This window comes from Pelophylax lessonae (assembly GCF_965119305.1).
Source record: "Pelophylax lessonae genome assembly, chromosome: 4".
Lineage (NCBI taxonomy): Eukaryota > Metazoa > Chordata > Amphibia > Anura > Ranidae > Pelophylax > Pelophylax lessonae.
In genome coordinates, this window is record NC_138771.1 from 551,735,607 (window position 1) to 551,747,604 (window position 11,998).

Sequence of the window (11,998 nt, forward strand, 5' to 3'; positions counted from 1 at the left end):
TTCCTGAAAAATGTATATGAGGTGCACAAGTGAATACAAAAAAAAATAATATATATATATTTTTTTTAAAAGATGCAATAACCTATAATAAACTCATTTCATAATGACATATCCTTGAAATCCATACAATATGCAAACATATCCCTGTATGAATAAATAATACTATGAATAAATATCTTAAATTATAAAAAGTCCACAGTTCATCATCAAAAAAAGTAAGAACAAGGTGCCAGTGCAGGAATAGTGCAAAGAGGGTGCCAAAAATCCACATGAGAAAAGTGTCTTCAGTGTGCACTCGTTGGGATCATACTATCTGTGTTTTAATGGTCTCCCTAAATGGACTCACCAGAAGATGAGCTGGTAACAACCAGCAGCCACGCTTGTAAAATAAGATATCCAGCGTAGTCGTCACATTTCCATAATTATTCTTAGGATAACGGAGTATCAAATATATATGGAGGAGGAGGAGAAATAATGCCAAAATAGTGTAATTCCATAAAATGAAACGTATTTATTAAACATATACAAGAGTTGCACTCACATGTAATGGTGTCAGCCCGACACTAGGGTTGCTGAGCGAACAAAAAGACACTCCTCCGGCTATCAAAATCCGAGCCGCGAGCGTGTGTCTATTCAGTGCGGTGTTCTCCTTCCATTCAACCAGCAGAGATCACAGGGATGCTCTGTGTAACATGTCCATGTACATGACGAGAACATAAAATGTATTGGATTGGTGCATTGCTCCCTGATGGTATGGGCATGATGGATATGTATCTGCCTGTATTTCTTAGCATTGAGGACACCATTGATCCTTACCAAATCTCCAACTCCATTTGCGGAAATACAGCCCCAAACTTGCAAGGAACCGCCACCATGCTTCACTGTTGCCTGCAGACACTCATCATTGTACCCTTCTTCAGTCCTTCGCAAACAAGCTGCTTCCTGCTACAGCCAAATATTTCAAATTTTGGCTCACCATTTCAGAGCATCATTTCTTGCTGCCATTTTTCTGCACCTCAGTTCCTATATTTTCGTATATTGCTGAATTGCTTAGCCTTGTTTCCATGTTGCAGGTATGTCTTTTTGGGTGCAATTTTTCCATGAAGACCACTTCTGGCCAGACTTCTCCCGAGAGAAGATGGATGTACCTGGATTGACCACTGCATCTACGGCCGTCAACGTTGCCCATTTATTTGCGCTTATTCTAAAGAGTTTGAACAACACATATTGAAACCCCAGTCTGCTTTGAAATCTTTTCCTGGGAGAGACCTTACTGATGCAGTATAACTGCCTTGTGTCTTGTTGCTGTGCTCAGTCCTATCATGGTGTATGACCTGTGACATGAAACTGTCTTCCAAAACCTCACCTTAGTAACAGAGTTACAAAATCAATGTCTTTTGTGCAAGTGTACAAACTGTGCAAGTGTAAGAATTTATGCTAGTTTGAAGCCAAAGGGTAGTCACACCAAATATTATTTAGATTTTTCCGCTGTTTGCTTACTTTGCATTTTATACATTTAAAAAAAATAAACATTTAAAGAAAAAATACAGGCAAAGCTTGTTTGGCTGTACTTCTCCTGTGGATCACAGGAATGAAGTTCTTTCTGTACTACTGTGACCCATTATTATCAGACAGTGGGCTAAAGCCTGCTGTCAGCTGATGTCACAAGGCCAGTCCAGGCTCAGGAAAGTTCGTGACCATATGGTAGGGATCTGCCCACATGCCTGGGCCGGGAACCTGCCTCAGGCTCCTAATGATCCCCTGAGAGCCCACTCCTGCTCCCTCCGCAGCCCAATGCTCCAGTAAGCGCTTGGGGGGCAGAACAGAGAACTGCTGACTGAGAACCGAGTGACCGGATGCTGCATCCACCTAGGTAGGTATGATTCACGAAAAAAAAAAAACAATGCCCATACTTCTTCTTTAGCACTTGACCTCCGGAAATTTTTGACCTTTTTTTCCCCCACAAATAGAGCTTCCTTTTGGTGGTATTTGATCACCTCTGCGTTTTTTTTTTTTTAGCTCCAAGCAAAAAAAGACTGGCAATTTAAAGAAAAAAAACATTATATTTTAGTGTCCGCTATAAAAAATACGCAATAAAAAATGTCAGCAGGAGGCAGAGAAACGGCAGTATACTGATCTTTTGAAGCAAAAAAGAGATGACCGCACTCCGATATAAATCAAAAATTGGAGTAAAATTTATTCCACATCAAACAAATAGGCAAACTGAAACAACACACTGTGGATGCAGGACACAAAGGCAGACGCGTTTCACGACTTAGGGATGTCGCTTACTCATTGCCAGCTGGCAATGAGTAAGCGACATCCCTAAGTCGTGAAACGCGTCTGCCTTTGTGTCCTGCATCCACAGTGTGTTGTTTCAGTTTGCCTATTTGTTTGATGTGGAATAAATTTTACTCCAATTTTTGATTTATATCGGAGTGCGGTCATCTCTTTTTTGCTTCATGTGATTCCGGATTGACGGATCCGACCAGCACCTGACATCCAGCCCACCTGGAGCGGTCTTTTCCCAATTGGATTTCAGTATACTGATCTTCCCTGCAAAGAGCTGTGCAGGTGTCAGCACAAGTCTGATCACGGGAGGACAAGCAGGGTGTGCTCCCAAGTAGAATGCAAAGAAGAAACTTGACCACGCTGGGAGGGGTGGGACTGGAGAAGGCAGTGGGACTGGCGTGAGCACCAAGCATTTCACAAAAAAATAATAGTTTTTAGTATGTGTACATGGTAACACAAACACATATATCGTAAAAATGAAATGTTGGGGTAACATACAATTTTGAGGAAAGCAATGCATTTAAATGGGCTGCCAAAGTACCAAAAAACATACCTGCACTTTTTTTTTTTTTTCAACAAAATGCACAACAAACTGTGTTTTACAAAAAAGATTTAATACAGTGTGTCTTTTTAGTAATGCTAGTAAATGTCACTTATCTCAGTGAATTTGGTGAAGTTATGTTAACTTTGGTCTCCTACTCAAAAAATAAAATGTTTTTGCTGCCATTGGAATTGAACATCCCTACTCCTGTATTACATTTTCTTGCAGTATATTCCCCAGAATAAATGAGGAAACCCCACAGGCTATGATGAAATATAGTCGTCACATCCTGATACGCTCATTAATACACAACAATAGGATTTCTATGCTGTGCGCAGCTCTTACAAAGGGGGATGGATGTGAAATACCTACATTGCGTAAGAACTTACAGCCACGCCTTTCCTGGGCTATTAAAGTAGCTGGAGGGAAGTGTTCAGCCACATTCACCAAGGAAAAGCATCAGATACCATTCCTCTTACAGAGGAGGAAAGTGACAGCTCTCAATTTGTAGATTTTCTAAATCGCAAGGTATGATTTTCCTCCCTATATTTTTGAAATGATACTATTATCTTTCCTATCTATTACTATATATACTTGTATTGGAACAGGGCAAATTGTAATTTATTTTTCACATTGTCTCTCCACAGAAAGTACAATGGCAGTAGTTCCTGAAATAAATGACCTCCCAATGGACAGCTACAGGTACGGTCACTAAATTATTTGGTGATTACAAATTATTAATGCTGAGACAGATGAATGTTGGGGGTCAGCAATATAAATCCGTAGAATATTTTTTATTTATATATTTTAAATTATCTCTCCCTTTCTCTCTCTCTCTCTCTCTCTCTCTCTCTCTATATATATATATATATATATATATATATATATATATATATATATAGAGAGAGAGAGAGAGAGAGATAAATTAATGTTGGGGTCAGCAATATAAATTCATAGAATATTTTAGATTTATATAATTATATTATTTCTCTCTCTATAAATATTATTTATATACACTTAAATATACTTACATATATATATATACTGTAGACACGCAATATTGATAGTTGAATATATTGAAAATCACTAGCTCCTGTTGCAAGAAATTTAGTACTATTTTAACATTACTTTGGTCATGTTCACTTGCAGTGTAATAAAAAAAATATTTTTTATTTTTTGTGTTTAGTGAAGAAGAATTTTATGCAGAATGCGCCTCTGAAATGAAGGTAAATTGTGATTAAAATAATGTTTTTTCAAAATGACTGCATATGCTTGTTTGCTAAAATCTTCCCAAAACAGGAATAGCATGCAAGCATTTAAATATACAATTGAAATACAAAAATGTGAGATTTTCTACCTACCTAAGGACTTGGGATTCACACACCTCTGCCAAACTTTCTAATGAGAAAGGTGACATCACTATTTTTTGATGCAAGTGTGGCAGCTTTCTGTGCCACCTATCTTCTTATTGAACAATACGAGAGCATCATCACACTGATGATTAATTGTCACAGTTGACATGCATGTATTGTAGCTGTGTAGTTAACTGTTTGCCTAATGTTCTGCTATAAAAATAAGACAAGAATCATTAAAAAAAACTACTTTATTTGAGATTATACTAAATTTAAATTAATTCCTTAATACAAACAGACAAAATTTTGCATTTTTAAATTCAAAATCTCTAATTTTTTGTTTATTATTTTACAGGTCGATATTAATCACTTTGGATGGAATGGTTGCATTTCTTCTCAGTCAAGCTGCAGATCTATTATAACTCGGGACATTAGAAAGCCAAGAAAAACCATGCCATCTTTAAAGAAAGCCATCAACTTAGTAGTAATTATTGGAAGAGTGTCAGGAAAGAAAACTTTTGAGTGCCTGTTCGATGACCAGGATCTGCTGAGTCACATCTTAGTGGAGGGTAAGTTTTTTAACACCTTAAATAAAAGACTAATTAATTTATTGAATTAAACACTGTTTATCTAGCACCTAAAGATAGCCAGATATACTAACATATTTTACTACCGATATAAATAGAAAAAAATCAATACAATATGAGATAAATTTTGCGGTAAAAGTATCTTCTTTATTCTACCAAAATGTATTAAAGGGAAACAATATATATTTTTAGATATATTTGATTTTATCAATAAGCGTTAATGATTTTAAAAAAATGGTTTCTATGTATTGTTTGTAAATACGTTTTCACATGGAGACAGACATATTTGCTCATTACATATGCAGGCTCTGCTTTATGATTAGCAGTGGTACACAGTTACTGTGCTTTGCTGCTTCTCTCTTTCATTGGAATTTCTATATGTAAGGTATGATTACTAGATAGATAGTCAGAATAGATAGACTTTGAGGTTGATTTACTATGGAAGTCAAAAATCTACGCTCCATTAATTGTAGCTGTATTTGTTTGGAATACCCAATCATGTGCAGATAAAAAAAAAAACTCTCTTTCCTTTTTACATGATCAATAAATTGAAGTGAAATGAGGATAAGAGTACTTTAACTGTTATTAGTCTAATTATGTAAGACTAAAATTAATTTGTAACAGCAGTCCTCGGGTAGGAATGCTCATTGCATTCCCAAATACGAAGAACACTAGAAAGAGAATTAACAAACCTATGTTTATATAGGTTACAATAATCAAAATATGGCACAACAAACATATAAAACATGAAAAGTGCACGAAATGTGTGCTACATGAAACCCATTAACGATTCCCTTTAAAAATGATATCCTTTTGTATTGTCTAAAATATGCTGTTTTTAAATGTGTATTCTCATAATATGTAGCAAAAAGCATCTACATAAACAGAGTAGGGTTTAAAGCAGCCTTTCTCAACCAGGGTTGCATGGAACCCTAGCGTTCTTCCAGAGCTTGCTATGGGTTCCTTGAGCAATTAGTAGTTTCTTTCGCTCAGATAAGTAACCACTGACACCACTGATCTTTTTAGCTATCTGTATGGTAAGCATTCTTTCAAATGATGCCCAAAGAAAGAACCATTCTTCCCACTAACCACCAATGTAAGAACCATTCAAACCATTCTTCTCACTGACCACCAGGCTAATGAATTGTGAACTGTAGATATAGTAATTACTGTCAGGGGTTCCCTGAGACCAAAGGGTTCCTCCATGATAAAAAAAAAGGTTGAAAAAGACTGGTTTAGAGTATATAATTTAGCTGAAATTTAATGGAAAACTACAATTAAATAATATGTCAAATATTTATTGTGATAAACAATTCATGTTTTATGCTTGCTAATAGATCTTAAAGTGATTGTAAACGATCACCAGGTAAAACAACCCATTCAGTTTGAAATAGAATTGAAAGGCAAAACAATTTTGTATAGATATAAAAAAATGTTATGTATTTTTTTTTATATATATATGATCACCTTCCCTCTGTTCTCAGCTGCATAAGAGCTTGGGGGAGGAGAAGCTACAGTACACTGAGCTTCCTAGTAAAAGGCTGTGCACTGGGGGCGTGTCAGGACAAGTCTGATTAGGGAAGGAGAGCATACTGACTTCCCAGCATGGCTAGAGAACCGACAGAGGTGTGCTCTCCTGCTTAGTGTGGTCAGTTTTTATTAGGAAAGCAGGAACACCAGTGATTATACACAAATTAAGCCATACAAAGAGAACAGGATACTTCTTCATACAAGTACTGTAAATGGTACAACAGGCACATATCAGTATATATGATGTGTTGGGGTAAAAAATGCTTTAACTTATGAAATACAGTCGTTATAAGTTAACATGCGAGAAAATGTTTAAACAAAACACATTTCTAACATGCTCCTCCTATTTCTGTTTTTAGAACATATTTCCATCAGTAACGTGGATGAGACATGTGCAGTCGCACCGAAATTCCGTTACAGTAACACAACGGTACATTTCATTCGGGACAGCAGGCAGAAGAGTCTCATGCTGCAGGAATACCAGGGAAATGCCCACCTTGTGGCTCTGTTTTTACAAGGGAACAACCCTACCAGTGAAGGTATGCTCTCATTAACAGTTCAATATTCAAAGGTATACAAAATAATTTGTAATGTTGAAGGTAGGGGATCTTTTATTGTCTGGTATAAATTGACATAAGCTACTTGTTTGAAAAAAAAAAAAAAGTGTAAATATATAAGGTACTAAAACTTGATATTTAGAGAAGAAGATTAAGCAGAGTGATTGTTAAGCTCTACTAAGTAGGAAGCATAGCCTACATATGTAATTAGCAAATATCAGTTCTGCCATGTACATAAACCAACACACTGCACACAGGCATGATTTTTTGTAACATTAAAAAAAAAAAATGCTGCTGCCACATGGGAAACTAGGCAATATCCTTACGCCACTTCCCACGAACCTCAGCCTTGTTGAGGCTTCTAAATGCATTCAAAGTGAAGAAAAGTTCTGCGGAGCATTGCAATAATCAGGGGTTTTATTGGTAATAATGCCTTTGATCTTAAAACCTCTGATTATTGCAAGCTGCTCTTTAGACCTTTTTTCACTTTGATGTTTTAACATCCAAACTGATGAAATTCATATATACAGTATAGCACGTATATAGAACATAAATACATTTATAATCAATTTCTTTAAGATTCATTTTATTTATTTCATGACAGTAAAGCACAACTAATCAGATTTAGTGGTTTATGCATTTCCGCCTGATTTTTAAATTTTTAGTTAAATTTTGTAAAAAGAAAAGCTAAGAATGCATTTTTAATTTATTTTTTTTATTCTTTTTAGCAAAGATAAACATGGGTGCCTACCTCTCTTCACCCTTCAATGGACAGACAAGGCCAGTTACATTGAGTATTGTAGGTCGCAACCTCTATTTATCTTGCAGAGTTGAAGAGGGAGAACAAGATACTCCAGTGTTATCACTAATGGTAAGCATTGATCACTGGCTTTTAGAAACATTATATAGAAATCCCACAGGAAAATATTAATATAGGCACAGGTTCATACATCAATAGGTCTTAATAAGTGATTTTGAATTTGCATGTAGATGTAATTTTAAGCAGTCTGAAAGCTTATAGGACAGCTATACCTTTGGTTTAGCCTTCCTGGAGAAATACCATTGCCCTTGATCCAACATTTTTCACTGTGTGGCCGTGCCCAGAGCCGCACAGTCTTGCTTTTAGAAATTGACCCTGCCAGGGGCGTTTCATTCTGTGCATAAGCACAGCAGTCATTCCTATGGGCAGTGCTGTTCTCTTCAAGATTGCTGCTGGCCACCATGATTACAGCTCTGTATAGGAATGAAATGTGTTTGCATTTGCAAAATGAAGAGGACCATGTGGGGAAACTCCATCCAGGATAGAAGTATGTAAGGGAGATGGAAACATGCCTTAAAGGACAACTTGTACCATTTAAAGAATGATGGTACATTTTGGATGAAGGTAAAATCTAAGGATGGACCATTTGGACTTGTGGTTACATTCCTCAATGCAGAAAATTAGGGAATTACGTATGAAGTCTTGGCAATTGCACTATTTAAAATGCTGCAATTACAATCATGCAATCATTAGATTAAATGTATTCAACCTAACATAGGCCTTGACCAGGGGATTGGGGGGGGGGGGGAGTATGTAACTAATTGTGTTTCTGATTTAGCTTTTTATTATTGCTGAATCTCTTCTAAATTCTTCTCTTTGGTATTTCTTTAATAGGAGGTTGAAAACATCCAGGAAAAGAAGAATGATGACTTGCACCCCTTCCTGTTTTACAAAAGAGTAAATGGCAATTCCAGCAATACCTTTGAATCAGTTGCCTTCCCTGGCTGGTATATTTGTACCTCCCAGGCTGAAAACCAATTTGTGCAAATGAAGCCACAAAGTGATCAAGTGCACATAAGGGATTTCCTGTTTTATTCAACCCAATAACCTAAAAACCAACCCATGCATGTATGTACCATGTACAGTGCAGAACCTTGTGTCTTTTCTGTTATCTATTTGAATATGCTCCTCAGTTGACCCAAACTGTTGTTCAGATGTGACAGAATCAGTTTAATGTACGAACTTTTATAAAGTTCATAGTCTCCGTTCGAGATATAAAAAGTAACTCCATCAAGAGTTATTTACCTATATTGTATTTATACTATTTTTTAATATATCTTGTGATTCATATTGCACTGCAAGTTATATAATGTATTTTATATTTAATTATTTATCTAATATTTTATTTATTTATAACAATAAACATAATGCAACACAATATAAACCATACATTTTTCCCCCTATTCTAAGGCAAATACGAACTATAATGTTTTAAAACAACCACATAGAATACACAAAGAGGACAAAAATGCTATGATAATTATTTTATTTATGAACTGTATATTTGTAATTTTTTATGAAAATGATTGTATTTTTTATGACAGACTTTGATGTAAATAAATGTTATGAAAACAAGATTCTTTTGTAATGATGATCTTTTGCATTCTGCAGTATTTCTCATGATGTGACATGTACAACCTTTTTAGGAATCTGACCACTCCTGGAAGTGCCAATCCTACTTGTGCTGTCCTGCTCCTTCTTCTATGTAGGCAGACAGCATGAGCCTGAACATGTACATTAACATACCTTTTAGCATTAGAACTTGAGAAAGAGGGCCACTTTGACAGAGTGCACAATGGTGACACGTGGATGTGGAAATAATTGCGATGGAGGGGCATAAACAAACATGGTTAAATATAGCTAAGCATACTTACAGTACACTCTGTACACATATGCCACAATCCTTGCAGCCATAAAATAAAAATTTACTTTAAAAAAATAAAACAGAATATAGACAGAGCAAAGTGGGACACTGATGGAATTGCAAAATTTCTGTAATTTTGCTAAAATCCTGGGACAGTCCCACTAAATCTTGGACTGTTGGGAGCTTTAAAAGAGGATACAGGTGTCGGGCATGAGAAAGAATGTACCGATATCCGATATCGAGGATGAGAAAGAGGGTACAGGTGTGGAGGAAGTAGAAGAGGAGATAGATATTGAGGAAGGAGCAGAGGCTAATGTGGTGGTAGAATCACAGGGGACAGGTATGGAGGATGAAGAATAAGACAGTATAGAACTCTCCATCAATTGTGTCTCTGTGCCCCATATTGGCGCTATATCCAAGGAAGTATTTTATAGGCAGGAAAGTATTTTTCATTTTGCAGAGTAGAGTAGGGACTGGCAAGACAGGCATCACTTTGACGCAGTTGTTCCTCTTGAACTTGTATTGCAATGTATGTGAACCAAAAATCTCTTTTTTTATTTAAGATTTGCTAGAAACATTTAAGAATGTATAGCAGTGTGCAGAGGGCTGATTTTAAATTTTCAGGAAAGATAAAGAAGCTGTAGGTGAGAGGGGGAAGAGGGTACAGGTGTGGATGGGGAAAAAGATGGTACAGGTGTGGACAGGGAAGAAGATGGTACAGGTGTGGAGGACAAAGAAGGTACAGGTATGGAGGAGGAAGAAGAGGGTACATGTGAGAGGGAAGAAGAGGATACAGGTTTAGAGGAAGAAGAGGGTGCAGGAGAGAGGGAAGAAGAGGGTAGAGGTTTGGAGGAAGAAGAGTGTACAGGTGAATGTGATGAAGAATGTACAGCTGAGAGAGATGAACAGGGTACAGGCGGAAGAGAGGAAGAGGGTAAAGGTGTGGAGGAAGAAGGGACAGGTGTTAAGAAGGAAGTGCAAGCCCTTCACTGCACTCACAAAAATATAGAGAAAGTATGGGTTTCAGGGCCCAATTGAATCAGGAAAACCAAGAGACCATATTAATAAAAAATTGAACATTTTATTTAGATCATATACAAATATATTGTGTAATACATGAGGGATTACTGAATAACAAGAAAACAAATCCCCCATCTATTCACCACAAGCAATTAAAAACCACAGCACAGAAATATGCCCCTAATAGGGGCTGATACATGCTTCAAGCTGATGTCGGTGCGAGAAGTCTCTGTTGTTATACGATTTGAAGGTCCCAATGAGCCAACGTGTTTCGCATCGGGCTTCGTCAGGGTCCAAGAGACCGAACAATACCGATATTTCTGTAATATGTACATGTGCAATAAAAAACATAAATTAGGTCATACATATATAGATGATTTCAAGAATATTTTCATTATCCAGTTAGTAACATCAAATTCACATACAAATCTAAGTGCTATGGGTAACATTAGTCAGAGTCCCTGTGGGCATCTTATACCAACCTTGCTGTATATAGTGTTATTCAAAGGCAGGGCATCTAGACTCCTGTGTTCATAAATGTCTTGTAAGCACCAAAATGGTACACCAGACCAATCTGAGGTTACTGATCCTTTGGTTTATGTAGGTTCCCCATATGTTGTAAGGTGGTCTTTATACCCCTCTATCTGGACGTATCCTCATAGGATCTCCTCATCCACTGAACTCCTCGATGCTGTAAGCTCAGATGAGGAAGAAGTAGGTTTTGGCTTGCTGACAGAAGAATGGATTAGGGATGCTGGGTGCTGACTGCTGTAAACCCCTCTGATACATACTAGGTGGGGGAGGAGCGTAAGCCGCACAGGCCAACACATCAGGCTTGCTTACCCGACACCTAGAGCCTTGTCCTCTACATCCTGTGCATTACACCATCTAACCTGCCCCCTAGAACACAATTCAATAGGCCTGTTTTTACTCATTGTGGCAAAGATGCAAAGAGGATGTGTAGTTTCTGAAGCATGTGGTGGAAAGTAATTTCTGGAGCCATGGGGCAAGGTGCTGAGCACTAATCAGGGAACTGCTTGTGATCAGGCTGTGAACTCCTGTGACAGGAAGCTGGGATTTTTGTAAAATCTTGGGATACTGTAGTCCTGCAGAATCAGGGACCGTTTGAAGGTATGCATTAGGATTTCAGGCAAGACCAGCAACCATTGAGTAAGTAAAGTGCTTGTAAAAGCAAAAAGGTTTTTACACTGCATGGTGTGTAATGACACTCAGGCATTGTTAAAAGACTGACAAATGTGTGCCAGCCCCTCGTTCTCAGGAGAATATCTATCTGTCCATAGATAGCTATGATCAAAGGGGGATTTTAAACTAAACAGTTGAAAGCAGTTATTGCGTTGAGTTTTGTATATTTTTCAAAATATACTCACCACAAATCATTCATTACATAAGTCAACTGTAAAACTGTTAATGAAAG

The 11,998-nt window shown here is 37.1% G+C and overlaps 1 protein-coding gene across 1 annotated transcript; it reads left to right on the forward strand.

The window, feature by feature from the left end:
• Positions 1-3,336: 3,336 nt before the first annotated feature.
• LOC309554975 (interleukin-1 beta-like) lies at positions 3,337-8,882 on the forward strand. The gene is made up of 7 exons (XM_082256763.1): positions 3,337-3,361; positions 3,479-3,535; positions 4,020-4,059; positions 4,541-4,754; positions 6,662-6,841; positions 7,588-7,730; positions 8,514-8,882. Exons 2-7 carry the CDS (start codon positions 3,489-3,491, stop codon positions 8,724-8,726), a joined length of 837 nt encoding a protein of 278 aa, XP_082112889.1. The 5' UTR covers positions 3,337-3,361; positions 3,479-3,488; the 3' UTR covers positions 8,727-8,882.
• The last annotated feature ends 3,116 nt before the right edge of the window (positions 8,883-11,998 follow it).